The following is a 27632-nucleotide window of genomic DNA, read 5'->3' as shown; positions in this document are numbered from 1 at the left end:
CACACCGTTTGGCAGCCAGGAGCCAAGGGACCAGAGGGACCTCAGGTGGGGCTGAGGCCAGCTGGGCTTCAGTCACCAGCAACTCCACCCCAACTTCAGAAGCAAGGGGGAGGGCGAGTGATCTTTGCTGGCACTGTCTACCCATGCTATGCCCCAGGTGCTCGATCCCTCTGCCAGTGGGTCAGGTCGCGGGGCAGAACTCTAGAAGGAACCCGTTCTAGCTCTCCCAGGACCCCGCAAAGTAGGTCTCATGGTCCCCACTCTGCAGATGTAAAAACAGGGTCAAAGGGTATGGGGCTGGCATGAGCAGGGAAAAGAGCGTCGGGAAAAAGCAGGCTGTGGGCAGGAAAGCCACATTCTCAATGGGCCTGCGGTGGCACTTGTAGGTTTATCTGGATCGGCCAAGGGGTGGGGGCTGGAGGGAACATCTTCTGCTGTAAGGCAGCTCGGTGCCCCCAACTAGGCAGGACCGGGGTAAAGCCTCAGACTCTAGATCTGAGGGCAAGAGCAAGGTGCAGGTGGAAGGGCACTCAGGATTCCTGGCTGCTAAACTGGGTTCCATTCCCACTGGCCATTCAATCGCAGGTGACTTGAGGCAAGTGACCTAACCTCTCTGTGCTCGCAGCCACAGTTGGAACACCGGGAAACTGTTCCAGCTGTGTTCCAAGTGTTCCAGCGGGAGTGCCTGCCTCATTGGGATGTTGTAAGAGGTCAGTGAGGACAGGGCACAGGGCACAGGGCAGGGTCTGGTGAGGTGGGCGGCCAGCCAGTCTATGATAGTTACTGCTGTGAGTGTGAGGCCGGGTGTGTGGCTCATGCCTGTAATCTCCGCACTTTGGGTAGCTGAGGCGGGCATATCACTTGTGGCCAGGAATTAGAGACTCGCCTGACCAACGTGGCAAAACCCTGCCTCTACTAAAAATACAAAAATCAGCCAGGCGTAGTGGCACGCCCCTGTGGTCCCAGCTACTCAGGAGGCTGAGGCATGAAAATCGCTTGACCTTGGGAGGCGGAGGTGGCAGTGAGCCGGGATTGCACCACTGCACTCCAGCCTTGGCAACAGAGCGAGACCCTGTCTCAAACAAACAAAAACAAAAACAAAAAACTATCATGAGGGTGATTCCGACGCTTTTCACCCGGCACGGTGAGTCCATGGGTCTTTGCTGGCTTGAGGGGAAACCTCAGTGTTGCCCTGGGGTGTGGGCCTGCTTTAGTGGAAAGAGCAGGATTTTGAGTCAGAGAGGGTTCCTACTGCAGTCAGCCTTGGCCACGTGACTTCACCTCTCTGAACCAGTCTCTTCAGCTAGAGGGTGGCGACACCTGCCTCGCCTGGCTATTGTCAGGATTCAGTAAGGAGACGGCGATGTGAGAGTCGCTGGTCATGGTTAGAGCCTACTGGATGCATTATTATTATCTGCATTATTTAGTCTTTCAGAGCCTAGGGCTGCCTCTCCAGGATGAAGGAAAGGGCACAAAGCAGGTTTCTACAGGGGAAGTTGGGGAGAGAACAGATGCCTGCAGTTTTTCTTAACTGTGGTACCCAGGGTCCTACTTCTGTCCCTCATCCAGTCATCATGGGAGATTTTCCAGCCAGGGGTACCTGAGCCATACAGCCCCCTAACTGGGTCTGTTGTGGTCAGTGGTCTGGGGCTCAGGCGGCTGGGGGGTGGATAGGGTTCTAAAACCTCCTAGGTACTACTGGTGTGCTCACAGGTTCAGACACGTGGCTGGGAGACCCTCCTCCCAGCTGCTTCCTGTGGTTCGATGTCAGAATGGGATGAGATGCTCACCCTGCCTCTGTGTGACTGTCTGTTGCTGGGTCAGCCCATGCGCCCTCCCTCGCAGCAGTCCTCAGCCCCCATGGGCGGTACAGTCATCTGAGGCGCCTTTTACACAGCACTGATGCCCAGGCCCACACCAGCCCCATCGTCAAACTGCTTGGGGACGGGGCCTGGGGAGTCTGCAATTTTCTTGTCCCTAGTGATTCTGCCTTACACAAACAGACGTTGCTCCTGAAAAGTTGCCTCTCTCATTTTGTAAATCACACCATTCTCCGCACCCTGGAGAGTCACTTTCCAAAGAATTGTTGCGGTAAACTCTTTTGTGATGTGAACAGCCTCCCTCATCTGCTGTGTAGCCCAGGTTTGTGTCGGTGCATCCCACAGTTGGCCCTACCGTGCCACGAGAAGGCAGGGAGGTCTGGGGGGCTCAGGAACCCCAGCACGCGCCAGGGCAGCTGCAACCAGGAAGGCGAGGCAGCTGAGCTGGAGCTTGGGGCAGGCAGCAGACCCAGGGCTGCGAGGAGAGCCTGGGAAGTGAATGTCGTGCATACCGCTCTGAGGTTCAGGAGGCAGGGCTGTCTCAGCTCTGCCCTCCCCCTTCCCCTCCCCTTCTGGGAGACCCTGGTCAAGGCACCTGCCCTCTCAGCCTGAGCAGCGTCCGTGGGATGTGAGTGTGGGCTGGGCCACCGCCTCTGGCCTCTCACCCGTGCTCGCCAGCGGTGGGGACATGGGGGAAGCAGAATCCTCCCCAAACCCTGCCGGCCTCTCCCCCACCCCCAGCTCTCCCCAGGCTCTGAGGAGGATGAGGCCCACGAGGGTTGCAGCCGAGAGAACCTGGGCCGGATCCAGTTCAGCGTCGGCTACAACTTCCAGGAGTCCACGCTCACCGTGAAGATCATGAAGGCCCAGGAGCTGCCGGCCAAGGACTTCAGTGGCACCAGCGACCCCTTCGTCAAGATCTACCTGCTGCCCGACAAGAAGCACAAGCTGGAGACCAAGGTGAAGCGGAAGAACCTGAACCCCCACTGGAACGAGACCTTCCTCTTTGAAGGTGAGTCTAGTGCCACCTTCCCCCGCCATGGTCACCTCTTGCCGTCCACCATCCCCCTACCCAACCACACATGTGGCCACATGCACAGACACATATGTGTACGCACACCTGCAGGCCCACAAATGCACAAACACACATGCAAGCAGATACACTTATGTGCACACCTGCATGTGTGCACAGGCACAGATCCACACACGTGCTCTCGCACACGCCCAGACAGGCAACGTCCTGGCCCGGTTAACCTGATGCATTTTGTGTCTAGTTGGGATCAGGTCACAGGAGCCCAATGGAGCCAGCATCACAGCCAGAGGCCGAGGAGGGAAGCTGGGCCACCACCTGGTGTTTCAGCCCAGACACAGAGCTCATCCTGAGGAGGGCAGGGAGGGAGGGAGGCACCTGTAGGACTCAGAGCTGGAGCACTCTGGAGCCACCAGATCATAGTGGTTCAGTGCACAGGCTGTGGCCCAGGCTGCCTGGGTTTGAATCCCAGCTCTTGCCACTTACTCGCTGTGTGACCTTGGGCAAGTTCCTGAGCCTCCCTATGACTTGGTTTCCTCATCTACAAAATAGAGATAATAATAGCGAGGGTTCAATAAATGAGTGAATTGTAAAAGCACTTAGAACAGTGCCTGACACCCAGCAAATGCTTAATACCAGGTTGTTAAACACACTCCATCTGTTGCCGTTCTCTGACCCCCTCCCCCGCATGGGACAGGAACCACAGCTCTGAACCATGCCTGGAGGCCGCTGAGACAAATGTCCTTTCTCTCTCCTGCAAGCCCTCTCTGAAGGCCGGTCTTTATCTCTTATCTCTGAGGATTCAAGGTAACCAGGAAGCTGGGCGTGTGATTAAGGAGTGATTTCTATCCCAGGGCCTTTGGGTGCCAGGACCCCGCTTAGACAAGCCATAACCCTTTGCCAATGGCCACCGGTTCAACCAGGGAGAGTAAATCCCTACTCCAGCTGCCCCAAGCCCTAGCCTTCCAGAATCTTCACCGTGTACCCCAGGGACCTTTCCCCACCTGCCTTCCCAGCCACTTAGCACCCCACCTCTTCTGCAAGATGACAGCCAGGTCACCCACTAAATGGCACTGAGGGTGAGCAGTGAGTGTCCATGTGTTTCTGGACGCCCTCCTTTGCAGGCACCATGAGGGCCCGTTTAGAGATAGCTCAACCAGCAAGAGGTTCAGCTGTCTGGAGGTATATGTAGGCAGCTGGCAGGGCGAAGTTTTTGAGCAGAACTCCAATCCTCCAGTCTCTTCCACGAGCATGTACCCAGCAACAGCCATGAGCTGGGCACTCTTCTACGTACTGGGGATGTAGAAAAGAATGAGGCACCATTATGGCCCTCAAGGCATTTCTGGCCTAATGGAGACACAGATGTGTAGATAACTCAGCCACACACAGCATGACAGGAGCTGCAGGAAGCCAGTATGAGCTCCCTTTGGTGGTGCTGAAGAACATTTCCCAGAAGAGGGACCATTCAAAATGGGTTCTGATGGATGAGTAGGAGTTTGCCAGCTAGGAGCCTCCCTCCTCTGGTGTTGATGAGAACTGACTGGGGTGCAGTGACCTCTTGGAGCTTCCAATATTCCCAGAACACTTGTCCTCATGCATTTTACCTGAATTGATGCCAAGGGTCCCCTGGGCAAGGTCCCTGGGAGGCTCTGAAATAAGCAAGACACAGCTTCCCACAATATGAGGAAAGGGACCCTGAACAAATTCAGAGTCTCCTCTTCCAGCTCACCTGCTCCTGTCAGAGCTCCTCGGTGCTTCCAGAGTCTCTGGGGGAAGGTGCTGGAATCTTCTAGAGCTCCTCCTTCCCTTCATCTTCTGCACCAGCCAGGCTGAGGTTCCAGGCGTCCTCCTTCCTGCTCATACCTGGTTTCAGAATCTCCTCACCTCAGGCCTCCGGGCTGGCCTGTGCCCCCGGCACCTCCTGGGCCAGTCCCACCTCTGACTAAGCCTCCAAAGAGCTAATGACTCCTGGCTTCAGACCTTCACCTGGCCCCCTCTTCCCTTCTGCATCCCATCCAAGCCCCTTCTGCTCCTCTCCCTCTGACCTTAGCGGACACCTCACCTCAGCACAGTCCTGCTGCTCCATCAGGCCATTTCATTGGCATTGATTCATCTGTTCAATTATGCATTCACTTAACAAATAGGTATCGAGTGCCTACTATGTGCCAGAAGCGGTGTTAGGCACCAAGAGCCAGTGGTTGGTAACAGAGAGGCCTTTCTGGGAATCCTTGCCTTCCGGGAGAGCCAGAAAAAATCAGGGAAAGAGACAGAGAAATCTATTACCGCGTGTGTTATGTTTTGCGGAAAAAAAGGTGCTAGAACGGATAATGGGATCCGACACTGTCTGGGGTGCCAGGAAAGAATGCTGAGACCTGAAGGATGAGAGTAGCCAGGAGGGGGGTCATGATGGGGCCAGTGTGCACCCGGCCCTGAGGTGGGAGGAGTCGGGGTGTTGAAGGGCCAGGAAGGAGGCCGATGTGGCTGGAGCCCAGTCATTGAGTGAAGAGCGGTCACAAGCCAAGCAGGGAGAGGACAGCCGGGCCAAATTGTGGAAGGACTTGAAGCCAAGGTAGGGTGCCCGGCTTTTATTCTAAGTGCACTGGGAGCCATTGAAAGGCTTTAAGCAGGAGCATATCATGATGGAATTTCTATTTTTAAAAGATCTCTCTGGCTGCCGCATTGAGAATGGACGGTAGGAGAAAGCGTGGATGCGGGGAGGGCGGTTTGGAGACACTTACAGCTGCCTAGGCAAGAGGTGCCAGCGGCTCGGATGAGGGAGGTGGCAGTAGAGAAGGGGACGCTGCGGTAGGAAGGATGGAAGCACAGGCAGGAGGAGAGGGGTGTGGAGTCACAGGACACTTGTCACCTCCTGCTTCTGTGCCTTTGCCTTTTCCCTCCCACCGATGCTTCCCCATGTCCCTCTGCCCTGAGTCCTCCTGGGGCCTGCGTACTGTCAGCTGTGGCCACCTAGACAGAGCCACTTGCCCAGACCCGCCTCAGGACGATTGGCAGAGGCTGCTCAGCCACTGAGATGGACACAAGGTGCATGGGTGAATGGATGATCGCAGTTCTACTCTTTACTAGCTGGGAGTCTGGGCAAGTACTTTAAGCCATCTGAGCCTCATCTGTAAGATGGACGAGATGCCATTCACCTTGGAGAATTGTTGAGGGAATCCCATGAGACGGTGACAGTTCTTGCTAGCACTTCAGTAAGGTCTAATTGCAATCCGGTGTGCCTGCTGGCCCGGTGGGGTGGCAGCGGGAGGGCACAGGGCCTGCCTCCTCTTCCCAGGGCCTTCCTTGCCTCCCGGGCCCCGTGCAGCCCCTCTGTCCCCCTCTTCACTCACACTCATCTATACCCCCAGGTTTTCCCTATGAGAAGGTGGTGCAGAGGATCCTCTACCTCCAAGTCCTGGACTATGACCGCTTCAGCCGCAACGACCCCATCGGGGAGGTGTCCATCCCCCTTAACAAGGTGGACCTGACCCAGATGCAGACCTTCTGGAAGGATCTGAAGCCATGCAGCGATGGGAGTGTAAGGCCCCATGGGTGGGTCTTAGCTGGACAGGCAGCAGCGCAGGGCTGGGAGATCTGGTCCCAGACCCTTGTCAACCTTAGGAAGGCCAGGAGGGCTGTGGGAGAGGGTGCAGATGGGTGGACCCGATGGAGCTCAGCCCTCACTAGCAGTCAGAACATTGGTGCTTGGCACTGGGGGGGACTCACCCGATCTGTAAGAAGGAACCTGGGGCTATGTTCAGGGAACAGAGAGGCGATGGTGGCCCTGGGAGGGGCAGTACACACACCTGCCAGATGGGGGGAGACAGAGTGAGACAGAGGTGACAGACAGGGGCATGGGTAAGCGCCAAGGTCGGGGTAGAGGGGACCTGGGGGCAGCTAGGCCAATCAGAGAGCTCTGCTAGCCTAGTTCCCCACACCCCTCCTGTCGTGCCTCCCAGGGGAGCCGAGGGGAGCTGCTCTTGTCTCTCTGCTACAACCCCTCTGCCAACTCCATCATCGTGAACATCATCAAAGCCCGGAACCTCAAAGCCATGGACATCGGGGGCACATCAGGTACGGGGCTTCTCCAGCAGAGGACGGGCGGGCCGGGGAGGTGCTGGTGACACAAGAGTTACACCGGATGTGGAGAGCAGGGTCTGCAGTGGTCCTCACCCCAACCCGCCACACCCCCACCTCCAGTCCTCACTCCTTACCCTAGAGACCCTGGGGCTCCCCTTTGGAGCACCCCCCTCTTGGACTCTGTTCAAAAGTCAAGATGTCAGCATCATCCTGGACTATGTTCTTCCCAGAATCAGAAAGAGGGAACATTGTGGGAAGACCTGGGTTCTATCCCCAGCTCTGACGCTACTTGTCTGAGATTTTGGGCAAGACCTGGCCTCTCTGGGGCTCAGTTTCCTCATTGGTAGTAATAGGAGGGCCCCAGGTGATCGCTAAGGTCCATCTGCTGATTCTCCCAGGTCCCTCTTGTTCTTGCCTGGGTCTTTCCTTGCCTCTGGGGAAAGCACACGGCCCTCCTGCCTCAGCTTCCATTCCTGGAAGGGGAAAAGGATCCTAGAAAGTCCCTCCCCCACGGTCCCTCTAACCCTTCCCCACTCCCTCCCCCAGACCCCTACGTGAAGGTGTGGCTGATGTACAAGGACAAGCGGGTGGAGAAGAAGAAGACGGTGACAATGAAGAGGAACCTGAACCCCATCTTCAATGAGTCTTTCGCCTTTGATATCCCCACGGAGAAGCTGAGGGAGACGACCATCATCATCACTGTCATGGACAAGGACAAGCTCAGCCGCAATGACGTCATCGGCAAGGTAGGGGCGAGGCAGGTGGTGTGGTGCACCTGATGGCACCAGTGAGGCTCCGTTCCTTAAAAGAAGCAGCGGGGGTAGTGGACGGGCACAGGCTGGACACCAGGAGAGATTGGGATCAGTCTCCTCTCCTCTCAGGCCTCTGTTTCTTCATCCAAAAATAAGGGGATGAGATAACCCCCTCCCTAGGGTTCCTCTCTGAGTGTCCTCCTATGGGTAGGTCAGCTCAGGACAGACCGCCAGCTGAGCAGGGAGAAAAGGAGTGCAAGAGAGGAATGGCCTGGATCTCAAAAGAAAGGTTTACTGGACAGGATGATGACGTTGGAGCAGTATTGCCCGGGGTCCCGTCTGCACAGGGTGAGCTGCGTGGGGCAGTGTTGGGAGCTGCAGTGAGACTCCAAAGACCTCGTTTCAGTTCCCACTCCATCTGCCGATAAACAACCATATCACCTTGGGCAAGTGGCTTGGCCTCTCCAAGCTTTAGTGTTCTCATCTGTAAAATGGAGCAACTAATACTGTCCCTGTAGAACTTTACAGGGTGGTGTAAGAATTGCTTGAGGTATGTGGATGTTCTTCTTGTAGAAAGTTGGCCGGGCACAGTGGCTCACGCCTGTAATCCCAGCACTTTGGGAGGCCGAGACGGGTGGATCATCTGCGGTCGGGAGTTTGAGACCAGCCTGGCCAACATGGTGAAACCCCGTCTCTACTAAAAATAGAAAAATTAGCCGGGCATGGTGGCGGGTGCCTGTAATCCCAGCTACTCAGGAGGCTGTGACAGGAGAATCCCTTGTACCCGGGAGGCAGAGGTTGTAGTGAGCCAAGATTGCAAGACTGCACTTCAGCCTGGGCAACAGAGAAAACTCTGCCTGAAAAAAAAAAAAAAAAGTGATCTCTTCATATCACGTAACCAAAAAATTCATACCTGACCTTGAGTTTTCCCAGGACGGGATTCTGTGACATAAACCCTTCCATGTTTCTACCTTAAAATGTCTACTCCTGTGTTTATTTATGGTTTAGTGTTGAGAGCATGGGCTCGGGAGTCAGATTGCCTGTGTCCAAATCCTAGCGTTACTTTTTAACGCTGTAACCTCTCTGAGCCTCATTTTCTCCTCTCAAAATGAGAGTGGGATGGTCCTACCCTTACAATGTGCTGGGAGGATTAAGTAAGATCACACAGGTGAGCTGTTTAGCATAGGACTTGGAACATATATTAGCTAGTATGATAATAAAGGGGCATGTATATCCATTCAGGCAGGACAGTTTGACCAGGAGTATGTGAGGAACCAGTGCTCAGGGCAGTCATGGAGGAAGGGGAGATGCCAGGAGTGAGTGAGGGGCACATACCTGGGCATTACCCTGTGTGGGGGAAAGGGAAAGGGGGACTGGATACCCACAGGGAAGGGAGCTGAGTTGGAGGCAACCCTCAGACAGATGGGAATGGAGAACTCACCTGCTGGGGTGAGGGAAGCAGCCTGGCCTAAAAGAGGAGAGCTTGCCCTGCTTGCCATCAGGTATGGCACGGGGAGTATGACTGGCCAATCTGTGGTCACAGGTGAGACAACTCCCCAGGACGTTGCCACTCATACTCCAGAAAAAGTATGTGGCCCTCCCTGGCCAGGGCTCGGGTCCTGCCAAGCACCCCCTTTGACCAGCTCAGCCCAAAGGCCAAGTGACCATATCTCCTTTGATGTTCTTTCGAAGCTTCGCCTCTTGGTGTCAGATGTTCCTTAGATACCAATTAGAGCTCCTTCTGAAACAGGCCTACCTTCTGTTGGCTGAACCAAAGCAAATGTGGATTTGTTCTCACTTTGGTCTGGGAACTTACGGAGCCCAAGGATCTCTGAATCCTTCTGACTCCCGGCTCCTGCTCAGCCCCTGGAAGCCAAGAGTCTGCCCCTTGTCTTCCTGGCATCATCCAAGGCTATCAGTATCATGCTGGGCTGAGGTTGCAATGGGGGCAATCCCAGAGCAGGGCAGGCCCACAGTGGCCCTAGAGCTCCGTGACCTCCGAATAGTTAACCAGCTCCAGCAGGATGGAGCCGCTGGCTGAGAGAACTCACCACACAGAGGCAGGCCACTGTTCCCAGCTGAGCACATGACATGCACCATCCCAGCTATCTGTGAGGCAGGTACAGTCATCAGCCCGCTTTACAGAGGAAGGTCTGGGGCTAAAAGAAGTTCCACCATATGTTACAGAGCTGGAGCTTGCTCCCCATCCTTTTCATTTTGTTTTGTTTGGTTTTGTTTTTTGAGATAGAGTCTCACTCTGTCACCCGGGCTGGAGTGCAGTGGCACAATCTTGCCTCACTGCAACCTCTGCCTCCTGGGTTCAAGCGATTCTCCTGCCTCAGCCTCCCAAGTAGCTGGGATTACAGGCATCTGCCACCATGCTGGGATAATTTTTGTATTTTTAGTAGAGACGGGTTTTCACCATGTTGGCCAGGCTGGTTGAACTCCTGACCTCAAGCAATCCGCCCGCCTTGGCCTCCTAAAATGCTGGGATTATAGGCATGAGCCCCTGTGCCTGACCCCCCTATCTTTTTTTTTTCCAGACAGAGTCTCACTGTAGTCCAGGCTGGAGTGCAGTGGCACAATCATGGCTGACTGCAGCCTCGACCTCCCCAGGCTCATGTGATCCTCCCACCTCAGTCCCCCAAGTAGCTGGGACTCCAGGCACGTACCACCATGCCCGGCTAATTTTTTTGTATTTTTTGTAAAGATGAGGTTTCACCATATTACCCAATCTGGTCTCAAACTCCTGGGCTCAAGTGATTCTCCCACTTTGGCCTCCTACAGTGCTGGGATTACGGGCGTCAGCCACTGTACTCCTCCACTGAGGCCACAACCATCCTTTTTAAAAAAAAAAAAAATACACTGTTTATTGGCTGGGTGTGGTGGCTCACACCTTTAATCCCAGCACTTTGGGAGGCCAAGGCGGGCAGATCACGAGGTCAGGAGTGCGAGACCAGTTTGCCCAACATAGTGAAACCCATCTCTACTAAAAATACAAAAATTAGCCAGGCATGGTGGTGGGCGCCTGTAATCCCAGCTACTCGGGAGGCTGAGGCAGGAAAATCACATGAACCCGGGAGGCGGAGGTTGCAGTGAGCCGAGATCGTACCATTACGCTCTAGCCTGAGTGACAAGAGTGAGACTCGGTCTCAAAAACAAACAAACAAACAAACAAAAACACTATTTTTGAATAATTTCAGATTTACAGAAAAGTGGCAAAGATAGTAGAGAGAGTTCCCATCTACCCCTTACCCAGCCTCCCCAGTTGTTAGCATCTCACATTTGATGGGACATTCGTCACAGCTTGAGGAACCAACATGGGCAGTGCATTGCTGTGAACTAGACTCCAGCCGTTATTTGTATTTCACCAGTCTTTCCGTTAATGTCCTCCTTCTGTCCCAGCATCCAATCCAGGACACCACATTGCATTTAATAGTCATGTCTCCCCTGTCCCCTCTGGCCCATGACAGTTTCTCAGTCTTTCCCATTCTCTATATGATCTTAACGGTCTTAAGGAATACTGGCCGGGTGTCCTATAGAAGGCCCCATGTACCTGTTTTTTCTCCAATGCTCATACTCTTAATCACCCCCAAGTCCCAAAGCTGAGGTCAGCTGGGCCAATCCTGGGGGTTCCGGAGGGATTCATGCATGCAGCTGCGTGAGGCTGCGAAGCAGGATTAGGCCGGTAGCATAGAGCTCCAAAGACCTGGATTTCAATCCCTCTGCACCACTTATAAACCCTGTGACTGTGGGTAAGTCTCTTAACTCTTTGTACCTTAGTTTCCCCATCTGAAAAATGGAGATAATCATATAATCCTACCTCACAGTTGTACGATTTGATGATCTATGTGTATGAAGTCCCTAGCTCAGTACTCACATGTAGCAAGTGTCCAGGAGTTGAGAATGATTATAATTCAGGGGGGCTGGACATCACCCAACAGATAGGGCAGGGAAGGCCATGGAGACAAGCTGCCTCCAACCCCACCTTCCAGACCCCACTGCAAAATAGGTTGGCAGTCTAATTCCGAGAGGCCTGGCGTGCCCAGGCTTGGGGGTGTGGGGGTAGACAACCAGGAAAATAGATCAGGCTGACTGGGGGAGGGAGGAGGGCGCCTCTGTGGGGTAGGTTGTCACAGCATGTGGAGGCTGGGGGGGCCACAGGCTAGGGTATCATGGTGGAGTTGGGGTGTCACCCCTGTGGGGGAAAGGGCCAGTGCCCTGGAGCCTGTGCCGATGCCATCGTCTCCCCTTTCTCCCCAGATCTACCTGTCCTGGAAGAGCGGGCCAGGGGAGGTGAAGCACTGGAAGGACATGATTGCCCGTCCCCGGCAGCCCGTGGCCCAGTGGCACCAGCTGAAGGCCTGAGTGGGGCCAAGGGAGGCCCAGGGGGCCGAGGGCCCAGGTCCCCATCATGCCCTCACCACTTTATGCACAACGCCCGGCCTGAGCCCCCTGCCATAGGGAGGGGAGGACCCTGAGGGCTCAGCCAGGGAAGGGTCCCAGGACTCAACTGGGCCCCGTTTCTAGGAAGTACCAGCCCCATCCCCCACAGTCCAGCTCGGGGAAAGGGGCTCTGGGAGGCATTTTCCTGCTTTGCCCCTTTTCTTCGTGACTTACTAATACTAAAGAAGTTGGGGGAGCTTGAGAGCCAGACGGCCAGACAGGCAGACCCCTCCAGAGGCCCGCCAGGTGGGCATGGTCCCCCATTTTCTTTAAGGCAGCACCTGGAGTGGAGAGAGGCCACTCCCTCTCCAGCCCCCGATGTGGACCCGGGGAGGGGAGGCTGAGGCGTTTGGCCCCGGCCTGGCCAGGAGAGGCCCATCCCCAGGGCAGTTTCAGGTGCCGACTGGGCCCTGAATGTCGAGGATAGTATATAGCCCGCTCCTGGGTCCTGGAGCTGTGGCCCTTTGTACTCGTGTTGTGTCCATTGTGTGTGTGCATGGGGACAGAGGCCTGGAAGTGCGGAGGACTATACAGAGAAGGCAGGTTTTGTGAAGGCCAGGCAGGGTTGGAGGCCGGGGGTGTGACAGGAGAGGCCCACAGGGCTGAGTGGGGTCAGGTGAGGCAGAGGTCAGAAACAGAAGAGCTGCAGTTGCTGGAGCTGGGCTGAGAACTGGGCTGCCTCCTGCCATCCCCCCATCTCCTCCCCTTCTCCCCTTGGTGCCCCCCTCTGCTCAGAATCTGAAGTAGTTCCCTCCTCAGCAATTTCATCTCTTGAACACTGGCTCATACCTTTTAGGCACCTACTGTGTGCATAGCATTCCACCAGGACTCATCTCCCTTCCTTCTCAAGGGGTCCCGAGCCCCGACTAGCTTTGCCCTAACTCCTTCATCAAAAGACCCCCCGCCAGCTTCCCACACCTCATACGCAGCCACATCTGCCCTATTCTCCATGCTTTCCAACTTGCCTGCCCTTCCTCATCTCTCCCTGCCTGTGCAGACCTCCACCCTTCTTTCCTCCACCCCTCCATCCCCCAATGCTTGTAGACCTTCCATTCATTCCGTCTCATCGTGCGTGGTCTCTGATCTTCCATCACCTGACCTTCTCCAGGACTGTCTTCTCACCCTTCCCCACTCCCTGGTCCCCGGGAGCAGCTCCTTCTGCCCGACTCACTCACAGTGCAGGGAAAGGAGGCAGGGAAAAGACCAGGATTCTGTGAGTTCTGAGGTTGCCACACACAAAGAAGCTGTGGTTTCTCTGCCTCGGCCACTGATGAGACTAAAACTGGCTTCCCCTTGGAGACGGCAGATTTCAGGCTGATCCCTGCTTAAGCCCTCTCATCCCCACGCTGGTCCTGGTATTGATACAAGACCCAGCTGGTGACAAAGCCTCCAATCCTGGGGGTCCACGAGCCTGGGCCTGACATTCCCAGAACTACCGCCAGGTGGCGCCAGGCCGCCACAGTCTGTGGCCGTGGTCTTAGCCCACAGTTCCACTCTGGATGGGCCTGTGACACCTCAAAGAGAAGAAGGGGACTCTGGATAGGGTCCCCACATCCAGGGCGTGGGGAGACCATTGGCATTTGGGAACCATTTTCCTTCGATCGGCTTCCCCTTGAGCCGAGCATTCTGCTTGCTGCAGTAGATGGGTCGCCTTTTGCCCATACCGAAATTTTCTGAAATTGAATCGCACACCCCCACCATTTCCTCTCCCTGGGATCTGGAGGAACATCATACATAGTAGGTGAATCGTTTTGTAGAGTGAAGAATGCTAATGTAAAGCAAATAGTCACCCACGTTCCTTGTAAATCCAAATGTTTCAATATTGTAGCTTTGCTTAAAATGGGGTCGGCCCCAACTGCATCCTCCTCTTTGGCGGGCTGGGGAGCGGCCCCCAGCCGGGACGGGAGGGCAGCGACCCCGAGGCCTCGTGGACGTGGGAGAGAGTGTGGTGGGAAGTCTTGAGCGGAGGAGGGGATCTGCCCTTCTCCACTCCTCCCTTGGATCCGCCTCGGTTTCCTGTCCCCCCACCACCCGCCTGCCCCGCGGAAGACCGCCCAGTGAGCCAGCCCCCACCTTCCAGGCCCCTTCGCCTGCTAGGGAGTCCCCTGGGGATCCAACCAACTTGTATCGAGTGGGCGGGGCAACGGCTCCCCCTTTTCCCGAGCCCCGCCCACAGAGCTCTTAGCCAATCCTATGCAGAGAGCATCTCCTGGCAGGGGTCTCTTCCCAACCAGACCCCACCCAGGCACATTAGCGACCAGGCTTGGGCTTCCCCAGTGTCCCACCACCACCACGTGCAGGCGGAGCTCTGGGATGCTATGTTGGGGTGGCAAGCGGTGGGCCGAGGGCCGGGTAGGCTAGCACGGGAGGCAAGGGTGGTATGGGATGGGGCGGGCGCGGTCTAGGGCAATAGGAGAGCAGAGAATGGGGGAACTTGAGGGTGGGGGGAGGGCACCGGAGCCTTGCCACCATCCCAGGACTTTGGGCAAGTCACCCGCACTCCCTGGGCCTCAGTTTCCCCATCTGTAAAATGATGGTAATAATACTTTACCTACCTCATAGGGGAGGTTGTGAGGCCACCATCACCTGACCTGGGGGTCAAGGCAGGAGGACTCCGAAGGTGCTACCCGTGAGCAAAGTGTAATTACCGAATCCTGACTGCAAGGCCCACCTGCCCCTCCCCCACAGAGCCTCCAGAGCTAGCTGAGGCCAACGCAGGCCCATCCGTCTCTTCACTGTGTCGCAGGCCCTTTCATGGGCCTCGTCTGCCATCTTTGTGGGTGCCCTAGACTTAGTCCTTATCTTGTCCTGGGTTCCTTTCTTGTGACCATCTCCCCATGAAAGTGCTGTACAAATTCCACCCGCCCCAGGACCCCCGCGCCTGCCCTCTGGCACCAGATGCCAGGGAAGGGACAGAGGAAAACAGCCACAAACAAGCCAGGGGGGCTCCCCTGAGTCCCCCAGGGGTGGGGATTGGTGGCCACTGTTTGTATGTTCTTGAGTGCAAGTGTTTTATAAAAAATAAAACAAAAACCCACCATCACAAAAAAAACAAATTTTGCAGCGAAGAGAAATGAAGAAAAACTGAAGAAAAAAAAAAACAGGAAAAAAAGAACCATACAAAATTTTTCCACCACACATACCCTCTAAGCCAGCAAGATTTCCTCTTTGCAAAATCATATTTTTGTGGGAATGGGCCCTGCTTTTTGTGGCAAGGCCTGTTCTGATTAATAAAGGATCGTGAAAAAGTAGGGCCTTGGCTGTTTCCTCCGTGGGTCCCAGCCCTCCCTCACCTCCCTGGGGGCAGAGGCAGTGGGGTGAAGGGGATGGGGGCCCCGGGGCTGAGCCTCCCCTCAGTGTGTCACCTTTGGGATTTGACTTCACTGGTGACCAGGCCCTTCCCGAGTGTCCAGCCATCCTCAGATCTCTATAGAACATGATCCCACTGGCTTCCCAGAAAGCAGAGAGGCAGCTACATCTCCCAGATGAGGCCTGACACAAGGCTTTTTGGGAGTAGAGTCCTCTCTAGGCCTCAGGGGTGCCCTCCAGGGTCACCTAGCCTGACGTCCCCTCCCTCAGTTCCTAGAGGACACTTGCCACCCTCCAAGGCAGCTCAGACAAACCAAAGGGGGACGCTCCAGCTTTCCCACCACCATCCACGGGGCCACTGTAGTTTCAGGCCAGCGCCTCCTTCCTGGTCCCTGAGGTGGGAAAAGGAAAGACAATGAGCTCTGTGTCTGTTGGCTGGACCTGTGGCTTCTCTCAGCCCTCTTCTAGTTTCATTCTTTAGGATTAGAAAAGTCTCTTCCACTCAATAGAACAGGTTCCAGCCTGAGGTGTGGGAAGCTGGGTTGTAATCCCTTCTGCAGCGTCTGTGGCCCTGGGCAAGCTCTTTCCTTCCACCTGTTTCTTCTGGCCACAACAAAGCAATAACCATCCCCATCCCCTGCCCTTTCTTCCCCACCCAGCCCAGGGGAAGCTGAGCCCCCGCAGCTCTCAGGGTACTTCAGAAGGAAGGTGCTACATCTGGTTCAGACACAGGCACAAAAGGAACGAGCACATCCTCATTGTCATGTGTCCACCTGCTGGCCCCTGCCCCCACCAGGAGTGAAGCGGGCCATCCCATCCGCCCTCTGCTCCCAGCACTTGGGGCCAGCAGCTGCCTCCCGGAGCTGCACTAAGTACCCCATCCAAAGCTGTCTGTCCCTCATTTCCTACAACCTGGTTTAGATATCACTTCTGATCTCTGTTCCAGAGATCAGAGGAAGCCCCAGGGTCAGGTAAGTAGCCTCAGGGGCACCCTTGGCCAGAGCTTCTGTTCAGGTGCTCTCCGTGAAAGCAGCCCCGGAAAACTGAGCCTGAAGTCAGAGACAGCTCAGGCCCAGCACAGGGGGCAGTCCCTTGCCACTGGCTCGGGCCCTTCCCTGGACTTTTTGCCTTCCTCCATTTTTGCTTCTCTGGGTCTGTCTTCGTCCGTGCCTGCTCTGAGATGCTCCCCCACCCTTCCCTGTACCTGGGACCACCGCCCTCTGGTGTTTTCTTTCTTCTGTGAGTCCCCCCCGGATACTGCTGCTTTCTGGAAGGCTGTCCTGGGTTACGTCCTGCGCTCCTCTCCCTCCCACGCAAAGACAACCAGAAGGACAAGGCTTGAGCACGCCGATGCCCCAGCTCGTGGCTCCCCAGACCATCTGTTTCCCGTGAAGACGCCCCGCTCCCCGTGTCTGTGTCCTGCGTGTATGTGTCGTGTCTTGTGTAGATTGTGAGCCCCCTGGGCAGGGATCCCTGTCTGCATACATGTTCCATGTGGCACGCCCGGGTGTGCTAATAAACGTTCATCTTCAGAACAAGATCGCCAGGTGTCTTGAGGAAGCTTTGGGACAGATGGCTGAGTAAGCCAGTGTGGTGGCATGGGAGGCAGGGAGGGACTTCTGGGTAGGGCCCCCAGCTCCAAGAACCTGTTCTCCCACTTTCCTGAGTCCCATGAGGGTGGGTGGGAAGGGGGTGAGGAATGGCATTCACAAGGTTGGAAAAGGCTCCAGGCCTGGGTCTCTGCTGCCACACTGGCCAGCAGGGCTGCTTGCCTGGAGGCTGGTGGGGGCAGGGGCCTCAAGAACAGGCGCAGTTCTCAGCCATTCCATTCCACTCACAGACCTGACTGCCAGCCAGGGACCAAGCAGCTCTTCTGTGACACAGTGAGCACTGGGTTGGGAGTCCTCACACCGCTTACGGGTGAGTCACTCGCGCCCACACCCCCCCCCCAACCCTGTTTCTTGCCCTGCCGCCTCCTCTGCCTTTCCCTCCACTTGGTTCCCACAGCAGGAAGGAAGCTTCTTGCTGTGACCACCAGCGCCCTTGGCCTCTGCCCCTGAATCCCTGGTACAAACATGACTCTTGCGGAATTTCCCTGCCCTATTCCCCCATGGCCTGCCCACCTCTGACTGCCCCAGGACGATGTGGGGAACCGCAGAGGCAGCCCATCCATCCCGTCCCATTGTTACAAGTGTCCCTTCCAGTCTCCCCTGCCCCCTGCTCCCCAGAGGCCAAGTGGGAATCACAGGAAGTTGTGGGTGGGGGAATGCTAGGACTCCTAATACAGTGCTATCTCCATCACCGAGGGGAGCCGTGACACCCAGTTGTCCCTGGCAGTTAGCTCCCTCCCTACTCACATGGAGACAGAGACCCTCAATCGTGCTCTATAGCATCAGCACCCAATTTAGCCAAACTCAAACTTTCCAGAAGGGACTGGCTTCTGAGGGTGGAGAGCAAGTGAGTAGCAGGGCCAGGGACAGAGCCCATTCCCATTCCCTAGGGGAGTGCCTGCTCAGCTGGCAAGCAGTCATGGCTGCGGGTGCCACGTTTGACAAAGCAAAAGGGTAAGGCCCTGAGTGCCTCAGGATGGCCCGGGGGACTCATTGCCAGGACTTTGCCCCAACCTAGAGTCCTCAAGTGAGAGCAGCAGGGGAGGAGGTACAGGGAAACAGATCAGACAGAGGGAGGAGACCTGAGCTCACTAATGACAGCAGTTATTGCAGGTGACCATGGCTGCCTCTGCACCCTGCTGCTTCTAAGATTTGCATGAAAGGAAGGTAGACAAACCCCTTGCATGAAGTATTGAGCTGCAGCATCAGATCTAAATAAACCCAATTCCTTGGGCCAGGTGCGGTGGCTCACGCCTGTAATTCCAGCACTTTGGGAGGCCGAGACAGGCAGATCACCTGAGGTCAGGAGTTCGAGACCAGCCTGGCCAACATGGTGAAACCCCGTCTCTACTAAAAACACAAAAAATCAGCCGGGCATGGTGGTGCGCACCTGTAATCCCAGCTACTCAGGAGACTGAGACAGGAGAACTGCTTGAACCTGGGAAACAGAGGTTGCAGTGAGCCAAGATCGTGCTGCTGCATTCCAGCCTGGGCAACAGAGAGAGACTCCATCTTGGAAAATAAAATAAAAGTAAAGTAAATAAATAAATAAACCCAACTCCTCGTGTACCGATGAAGAAGCTAAGGCCCAGGGGGGTCGTGACTTGCTCAAGATCACTTGGTCAATAGCAGAACCAGGCCTGCAACCCCTGCCTTCTGATTCTAGGCCCAGGGGTATTTTCCCTATGCTGTGATACAAGTGGCAGGTCAAGAGGAGAGTCCCCAGTCAGCTGCAGCTCCTACCCCACCTGAGTGATCTTCTCTCAAATTACTTTCTCCAAGTTTCCAGACCCCTGGAAGGCCCACTGGCCCTGATGGAACCCCAACAGGGGGAACTCTGGGAGGGACAAGGTCTACAGCAGCCAGGCCCCAGACCCTCTTCCTCCTTGGGAAGGTGGCAGTCTCCAATCTTCCCCACCCACCACCTCTTTCTATCCATTCAAGGCCTTCATTCTCATTTGCAAGCTGACAGCCCCAGACCCATGCCCAGCCTCCTCCTTAGCCAGAGCCCTGCCTCCTCCTTAGCCAGGGCCCAGCCCGGTGTGCCAGCAGAGCTGCTGGGCAGGGCCTGACCTTCTGGCCCCATATGCCCCTGTTGCCATGGTGATGAAGATCTGGCAGGATCTTTTCCGGGGAGATGGGCCTCCAGGCTTGGGTTTTACAACTTTCTTCCTTTCTTTAAATCGTTAATTTATTTTCCTGAACAACAAGGGGAGAAAGAAATGCCAAAACTGAGCAAAAAGAGACTAAGAAGGAGAGAGACAGAAAGAGGAAAATAGAGCGAGAGAGACGGAGGGAGGCGGGTCTAGAGTCATGGAGGGGGTGGAGGGGCAGTGCCAGTGAAAGAGTAGGGAACCATCGGCCCAGCTTGAGGGTGACTCAAAAACATACAAAATCTTCTTCAGAATTAAGCTGCGGGATTCCGCAAGACAGGAGAGCAGCCTCGAGGGGCAAAAGCCACTTCTGACGACAGCACTTGTTCCCCAGACAGACAGCACACCACAGTTGGCAGGGTCGGTCTGACATGGAGCGGGGAGCACGTGGGGCGGGGGCAGTGCCAGAGGGAGCCAAGGGTCCCCACAGCAGTGGGTTCCGGTGCTCCCAGGGATTATAAATAAACAGGCACATGGGAAATGCACATTCTTTCTCCAAGAAATATAATTTACGTTTACAGCCAGTTGTTTTTTCTTCTCTCTAAAGAAAACATTACCATGTGGGGCCGCTGCCCCAACAGTGTCCCTGAGTGTCCTTGGCCCTGGCTCCCTCGTCCCGTTATTGCTTGGATGAGGAAGATCTGGCTCTGGGAATTGCAGAGCAAGGCCCCTCTCCTCACCCCCTCGGGGCTGTCCCTGGTGACGGAGTGGAGGTACAGAGTGCCAGTCCCGTGCCAGCCACCCTGGCTGTGCCCATTTAAGGGAAAGGAGAGTGCAGGCCGTGGGAGAGGTGCTGAGCAGCCTCCCAGAGCAGAGAGCCTCTCTCTGCGGTGCAGGAGGCCCTGGAGGCACGGTGGCTTCTTTTCAAACTTGACAGCTGGAAGGCTCAGGCTATGGGGTGGGGAGTGGAGGGGGAGCTCTCTCTTCCCAGCAAGGTTCCAGGCACATGCTGGGAGGCCGGGAGAAGAGAACAGAATAGGGTGGGGGTGACCCCCTGCCTTCTGTGCCCCATACCAATCTCAGGGGGCCGAGGAGGGAGGTATGTACGATCAGCCCTGATGGAGGGGTGAGGGCAGCTTCGGTGTTGGGGCCCCCATCTGTTTCCCACTTCTGTCCCGGGCACCAGCCCCACTCCAAGCCCCCGCTCCTGGGCCAGGCCCTCCTCGCAAGGGCAGTCCTGCCCCACACAGGCACGCAGTCCACCCCAGAGGTAGCGGCTCCTGTCCTAGAAAGGGTGGGCCTAGGAGACCCAAACCCCAGAAAGAGGGAGGGTGTTGGGCGCCCTGCATCCAGACTCAGGGAGACGTGACAATTCTGTGGCCCTCAGTGACCCTGGTTCCAGGAGGAAGCTGGTGCCTCTGTTATCAGTGGCTCCATCGGGGACTGGACCCAGCCCAGACTTCTTGGTCTGATAATTGCCCACAGATCAGCCAGGGTATAGTCAGTCCTCTTACTACCTAGGAGTGTCTGAAGATGAGCCCCAGCCCTGCCTGTGCCTGGCAACTCGCCAAAAGTGGCCGCTCCATTGACCTAAGTAGGGACCCACCGGTCCCGCAGGCCTAACCAGCCAAAGCTTCCTAGAGCCCCTCCTCTCAGAGTGGCTGAAGCCCATCAGCCAGAACATAGGCTCAGGTGCCCAGTTCTGGAGCGGCTTCCAGGGCGCGGAGGCTGCCCCCGGGGGCGCCCAGAGCCCGGGAACCAGCGCCGCCTATGAGCAGGTCTTCCTCCTCCTCATCCTCAAAGGCCCGCGCTGGACGCCGGGGCGGAGGCCGGGGCGTGGGCTCGTCGCGCTCCGCCATGCGCTCGACGGCGCCCTCGCCCACGAGGAACACGGTGTCCGCGACGCGCGGGGGCCCGGTGACGGGGTTGTGGTCGTAGGAGAAGACGCGCAGCGCGCGCAGCGGGTGCAGGTCGGGGAAGCCGCCCAGGCGGTTGCGGTCGAGGTCGAGGATGTGCAGGCGGCCCATGCGCAGCAGCGCGGGCGGGAACTCCTCGAAGCGGTTGCCGTAGAGCCAGAGGCCGCGCAAGCCCGTCATGCGCGGCAGCTCGGCCGGCAGCGCGCGCAGCCGGTTGTCGCCCATCTGGAGCGACTGCAGCGTCACCAGGCGCAGCAGCGGCCGCGGGAAGCGCCGCAAGAAGTTGCCCTCGATCCAGAGGCAGCGCAGGCTCTGCAACTGCGCGAAGTCGGCGGGCAGCGCCAGCAGCCGGTTGCCGCCCAGATAGAGGCGCGTGAGGCGCGGCAGGCGGCACAGGCCGTCAGGCAGTCGCTCGAGCTTGTTGAAGTCCAGCGCCAGGATGCGCAGCTCGCGCAGCTCCTCGATCTCCTCCGGCAGCTCGCGCAGCCCCGTGCCGCTCACATACAGCTTCTGCAGGCGGCTCAGCGCGCACACTGCGCTGGGCAGCCGCCGCAACCGCCGCCCGCTCAGCTCCAGCTGCTGGTCGCCGCTGCGCAGCTGCTCCTCTGCGTCCGACGGCAGCTCATCCGGCGTGGACTCGGCGATGCCCATGGTCACGGGCCCCGGCCGGGGCCGCCGCCACTGCCACCGCCAGGCATCGCCCCGCCCCGGCCGCCCCCCAGCCGCCCCGACGGTGCCGGAGCCGCGCCGGCCCCCGGGCCCCCCGCCCCGGCCTGCCTCCGCGCCGGGAGGGGGGCCGTGCGGGGCCGGGAGGAGGCACCCACTTGGGGCACCGCCGCCGCGCGCCGCGCTCCACCGCCCGCCCTCGGGCCTCCCCCGTTGCCTCCGCCGGAGGCCGACTGGCTAGGGTTCGCGCTGACTCGCAGCTTAGCGACCCGTCGCCCTGGCAACCCCGACGCGCGTGCGGCTGCCAATGAGGCGGAGGGAGGGCGGGGCGGGGCGGGGCCAAGGCACCACCCTAGTGGGGTCCCAGCGCCGGAGCCCGCCCCCTACCTGCCCATCCAGCTCACCGCGGAGCAAGCACAAGCCGAGAGATTCCCCGCCCCGGCCAAGCCTGGCACTGAGACCCGACGCCCGACGCTGTTTGGTGTGCGGTTGTGTGCGCCCCAGAGCCGCGGGTCCAAGAAGGCGAAGAAAACGCTGGCGGTGGATCAAAGACTCTGGACTAGAGGCTCACAAGGAGGGGCTGAGGGGCGTGGCCACTGCCGGCCATTCACGTCCAGCGGCGTGCGGCCGGCCTACCTGCTGGGATCACTTCAGTGTAGTAACTTGAAACAGTGTTACTGTCCGGCCCTTTTCACATCTGCTGGTTTTACCGGGACCCAGGGCTTGGCTCCGCCCCGCCTAATTGCCCTACAGCTTCCTCATTGCTACACTCACACCCCTCTCTCCCGCCAGGATCCCTCCACCGACGCTCAAAGTCTGTGTGTGGCTGCGGTGGACAGAGGACTGGGACACGTGAACGCCTTTGAGCCACCAATCATGGCCACTCTCATTCCATGACTCTTCTTCCTTCGCCCGCTACCACCAGCAGCAGTTCCCCCCTGCCTTCTCCCCCCACCTCCCATCCGGAGCCCTCCTGCGGGAGCTCCTGGCAGAAAAGCACTGGCTGTCACTGGCTTCGAGCCCACGTGTGCCCAGCACTATGCTGAAAGCATTGCGTTGAGTCCTTGGCACAGCCTATGAGGTAGACACCCTCATCAGCCTGATTTTAAAGATGGAGAAACTGAGGGTCAAAGAGACATGACTTGAGCTGGGTCAGTCTGAGCTGGGTGAAGTGCCCAAGGTCACCCAGCTGATGAGCAGCTGGATTCGAAGCCAGGTAGTGTGACTCCAGAGCCTGTGTTCCTAACCATAAACCATACCGATAGATGGAAACAAGGATCACTCCACCTCCAGCAATGAATTTTCTCACAACAGAGCCTCTGATTCTCTGGACAAAGCTACAAAGACAGCATTATAATCCCACATGAAAGATGAGAGAAGTGGCCTCGCGGGGATTAGGCACCCTGCTTACGGTCACACAGTGCATAGAGGTTGCAGCCCGGGAGCCAAATTTTCAGGCTCCAAGCCTCCTGCCTCCTGCCTTCTCTTGAACCCGGCTGGTGTGACCCATGTAACTGGCTGAGTGGACTGACTTCAGGAGAGCACGCTGCCCTTTGGCCCACCCCCATTGCCATCCCCACTGCAGGGGAAGGGGGATGGAAGACAGCCCAAGGGCAGAGAGCAGTTGCCAATGCAATGGGAGGAAGGGAACCATCCCCACTGGAATGTAAGCTGCCCAGCCAGGGAGGTTTGGGCATCTCCTTCCCTGCTGGCACAGGCTCTAGAGCATACAGTAGACATTCCATGCAAATTTTTATTTATTTATTTATTTATTTATTTATTTATTTTGAGACAGAGTTTTGCTCTTGTTGCGTAGGTTGGAGTGCAATGGCGCGATCTTGGCTCACTGCAACCTCCGCCTCGACTCCTGGGTTCAAACGATTCTCTTGCCTCAGCCTCCCAAGTAGCTGAGATTACAGGTGCCCACCACCACGCCCAGCTAATTTTTGTATTTTAGTAGAGACAGGGGTTCACCATGTTGGTCAGGCTGGTCTCGAACTCCTGACCTCAGGTGATCCACCTGCCTCAGCCTCCCAAAGTGCTGGAATTACAGGCATGAGCCACTGCGCCTTGCTGAAAAAAACTTAACATTAAAAAAAGTGGAGGCAAACATTGCATACAGTGAAATGCATAGATCGTAAGTGTCTTCTTGGATGCGTTTTGACAAATGTACACACCCCTGTCCCATTTCCATCAACCCAAGAGTTCTCTCAAGCCTCTTGCGGTCAATCCCCACCTCGCAGAGGCAACTATGATCCTGACCTCTATCCTTATGGATCAGTTTTCCCTGTTCTTGAATTTCACACAAATGAAATTATTCAGCACATGCTTTTTTTCAGATAATATATATTTGTTGGATACATGAATGAAAGGACAGAGCAATAGCAATTCTAATATGGCAAGAGGTGTTAGGGGGTGGACAGATGATGGGGGGACACAGAGGCAGATGTTGCTCTAAGCCACGAACCAGCCATGCACCCCCATCCTGGGAGAGACTGGCAAAACGAAAGCAGGAATCCAGGCCAAGGTAGAGGACCCAGGTAGAACCCAGACACCAGACCTAGGGTATAGGAGTCTCAGCCCCAACCGGAGGGGCTTCAGGCTCCTCCCAGATGTCACTTAAGTTCCAATCCAGCTCTCTCCCTTCTACTCATTCGGGAGGACTTCTTGGAAGAGGTAAGTCTCTCAGAGACCAGAAAGGTAGGGAATACCCAGCCAGGCTAATGGGATGAGGATGAGTCCCTCCCCCCACCCCCAAGCAGTTTCACCGAGGGAACATTGGCTGTGGAGGAGGACGCTCAGCAGCCCAGCCTCGCCACATGCTCAGGCTGGCACCCAGCGCCAGGCTGCCCTCTTGGGCTCCATCAGCACGGGCAGCACCACATGAGCCCACATGAGCCTCTCCACCCCGGCACCAGCCTGGCAGAGCTTCCTGGGGCCGAGAGCATGGAGGACCAGCCCTCTTCTTTCTCAGAGTCTTTTTCTTGCTCTCGGCAGATCCTGTACCTTCACCTCCCACCAGGCCCTTCTCAGTGGGTAAAGGTAAAATGTGCTGGCGTTCCAGGCCCACGCAGGCTGGCAGTGGGGCAATCATCATGATGAATCACGCTGGCACTGCAGGCACTCGGTCCTTGTTGAGGCGTAACTAATGAATTAGCTTCGCCCCCAGCACGGGGCCTCTCAGCCTTTCCCCACTTCCCAGGAAGGCAGGAAACAGACCCGGGAGGGGGAAGCAGGGGAGGAGAGAGGACTCTGTCAGCTCCAGGCATGGGTCCCAGACCCTGGCCAGCCCCTCTGCCCCCACACACACTGCAAAAACACCCAAAGTGCAGGTCCCCCAGGGCCCCAGAAACTGCCTCTCTGTTACTAATCATGAGCTATAACTATTAGTGCCCACCCCCAACTCTGTATTTTTTAAAGGATTTCTTAAAATATAGGAAAAGTGTGGCGCTGTGATAAACACCCCCATGCCCAGTACCCAGCATTGACAATTGTTCACATTTCATCAAACTTGCTTTAAACCTATTTTCTTTTAAATAAAAGGAAGAAAACGGTACACGTAATATACAAGTCTCCTTTGTCTCCCCTCCAATGTCCCCATAGGCACTACCGCCCCCTCCACACTGACCCTGCCAAAGTCCCCTCTGGATTCCCCTCCCTGCCTTGGGGCCAGGACCCCCCTGGCTGCTGAATAAGATGATGGGATCTTAGCATCCTAGGTTCTTAGAAAACAAGGATTCAAACCTATTAGAGCCAACTATACGATGTCAGAGCTGGAAGGGTGCTTAGCTCCTCTGGGAGGTCACAGGCTCTGTTCAATGTCTGCAAGAAGGTAGGGACCCTTGTTCCAGAAAAATGCATGGAGGCAGAGACTCACCCAATGATGTGCGCAATTCCCAGGGGTTCATGGTCTCTTGGGTGTCTAGGCCAACCCATTCATTTGGCAAAAAAGGAAAGCGATGATGTCCTCACCTCATGGCCCACTCCCCTTTCCTGCATCAGCCAGAACTTCAGTTCCTGCCATCTTTCAGGTATTCATTCAACAAACCTTAAGCACCTACTTCTATGCCTAGGCACTGGGGATTACTATGAATGTAAACATAATAGACAAACCCCCTGCCTTTGTGGAACTTATATTCATGCGAGTGGAGATCATCAACAAAACACGTGTCAGGTCATGATCAGGCTACGGAATAAATAAAGCAGGGAAAAGAAAGGAGGAGGACTGGCCGGGCATGTTGGCTCACACCTGTAATTTCAGTACTTTGGGAGGCCAAGGTAGGTGGATCACTTGAAGCAAGGACTTCAGGACTAACCTGGCCAACATGGTGAAAGTCCATCTCTATTAATAAAAAATTTTAATTTTAATTTTAATTTTAAAAAAAGAGAGAGGAGGACTGAGAAATGTGTTGGGGGGTGGGGAGGGGCTGTCCTTTAAAACTGAGTGGCTAAGGCCGGGCATGATGGCTCATGCCTGTAATCCTAGCACTTTGGGAGGCCGAGGCGGGCAGATCACCTGAGGTCAGGGGTTCGAGGCCAGCCTGACCAACATGGTGAAACTCTGTCTCTACTAGAAGTACAAAAATTAGCCAGGGTGGTGGTGGGTGCCTGTAATCCCAGCTACTTGGGAGGCTGAGGCAGGAGAGTTGCTTGAACCCGGGAGGCAGAGGTTGCAGTGAGCTGAGATTGCCCGTTGCACTCCAGCCTGGTCAACAGATCTGGACTCTGTCTAAAAAAAAAAACAACAAAACATCTGAGTGGCCAAAGGAGGTCTCATTGAGACCATGGCATTGAGCAAAGATGGCAGGGTACACTCCTGGCAGTGGAGATGGCAGTGCCAAGCCCCTAGGGCAAGAGTGTGCCTGGGACTTTGGGAGCAGCAAGGGGCCCAGCCCAGGGACCAAGGGGAAGCATGGTGGTCCAGGAGATCAGAGAGAGAAAGTAAGGACTGGGCAGGCCGAGGAGGGCCCCTGTCCTTCATGAGGACTTTGGCTTTGACTCTAGGTGACAGGTCATCCGGGAATTTTGCACAAAGGACACATGTTTTAACAGGATCCCTTTGGCTATGGCTGCAGGATACGGGGGGGTATGTGTGTGTGTGTGCACGCATGCGTGTGTGCATGCGTGTACATGTGTGCGTGCATGTGTGCATGCATGTGTATGTGTGTGTGTTGGGGAAAGGATTTTGTGCAACTTTAACCTCTCTCCTCTTGGTTCTCTCCCACAGGATAATGCTAGCTGTCGTTTACTCAGCACCTACAGGTTGTCAAATTTATTCTTCACAACAGCTCTGCCGAGCAGGTACTATACTCTCCACCACCCTCTGGCTCTACAGATGAAGAAACAGATTAGATTCAGAGAGGTTAAGTAGTTTGAGTTTCAATGTGGTTAAACAGCCACTGCCAAGCTACAAGGTCACACAGCCGGTAAGGGGCGGAGCCAGGATTCAAAACCAGTCCATCTTATTGCAAAGCCCGGGCTTTGTCGACTATGTCTCATTGACTCTGTGGTCTGGGAGAAATTAGAGAAACCACCCTGGGTGCTCAAACGCTCACCTCCATCCTGCAAACAGCAAAAATATTTCTAGGGGTGCCCTGCTTGGAGGTTTTGATGTTGTCAGAGAGGACAAGAGTGGCTACGAGCCACACCACTTCCCCTTTCCCATCCCAGGCCCCAGGGCTCATATGTTTGCCTAACCAGGGGGTATCCTGAAATCCACAGGGCAAGCCTAGGAACCCCAAATCAGGTCCCACAAGACAGAATAAAGAGGTCCCCAGGTCCTGGGTCATCCTAGGCCTGTGATCTGGGCTCAGGGCTTATCTGATACCAAATTCCAGGCAGTCTCTGGCCCACCATTGGCCTAGAGCCCATCAGTGATAGCCAAACTCACCAGGCTGGCTCAGCCACTGCCAA

General features: G+C 56.1%; 2 protein-coding genes and 1 non-coding gene across 10 annotated transcripts in view; 1 reads left to right on the top strand and 2 right to left on the bottom strand.

Annotated features, from left to right (window-relative positions):
• SYT7 (synaptotagmin 7) overlaps nucleotides 1-15376 on the top strand; it is a 65733-nt gene extending 50357 nt beyond the window's left edge. For 7 of the 8 annotated variants that reach the window (XM_019037130.4, XM_019037131.4, XM_004051314.5 and 4 more), the window contains 5 exons: nucleotides 2562-2832; nucleotides 6216-6385; nucleotides 6807-6921; nucleotides 7474-7673; nucleotides 11943-15376. In XM_019037130.4, the coding sequence (XP_018892675.1) occupies nucleotides 2562-2832; nucleotides 6216-6385; nucleotides 6807-6921; nucleotides 7474-7673; nucleotides 11943-12047 (861 nt within the window). In that variant the 3' untranslated portion in view covers nucleotides 12048-15376. The other variant, XM_055354275.2, reaches the window with a different exon arrangement.
• A 3846-nt stretch (nucleotides 15377-19222) lies between these two features.
• On the bottom strand, nucleotides 19223-21988 carry LRRC10B (leucine rich repeat containing 10B). Its single transcript, XM_019037129.4, has one exon. It carries the CDS (start codon nucleotides 21702-21704, stop codon nucleotides 20826-20828), a length of 879 nt encoding a protein of 292 aa, XP_018892674.3. The 5' UTR covers nucleotides 21705-21988; the 3' UTR covers nucleotides 19223-20825.
• A 28-nt stretch (nucleotides 21989-22016) lies between these two features.
• MIR4488 (microRNA mir-4488) lies at nucleotides 22017-22125 on the bottom strand. The gene has a single exon (NR_106365.1). It is a non-coding gene; the product is annotated as a microRNA mir-4488 (primary transcript).
• Nucleotides 22126-27632: the final 5507 nt, after the last annotated feature.

The sequence above is a fragment of the Gorilla gorilla genome, chromosome 9 (genome assembly GCF_029281585.2).
Source record: "Gorilla gorilla gorilla isolate KB3781 chromosome 9, NHGRI_mGorGor1-v2.1_pri, whole genome shotgun sequence".
Classification (NCBI taxonomy): Eukaryota; Metazoa; Chordata; class Mammalia; order Primates; family Hominidae; genus Gorilla; species Gorilla gorilla.
The sequence above is the reverse complement of the archived record's forward strand: the minus strand, read 5'-3'. Positions and strand labels throughout refer to the sequence as shown.

Bases quoted from the DNA above. Each gene is read 5' to 3' on its own strand.
- LRRC10B (XM_019037129.4), bottom strand. From the start codon at position 21,704: ATGGGCATCGCCGAGTCCACGCCGGATGAGCTGCCGTCGGACGCAGAG.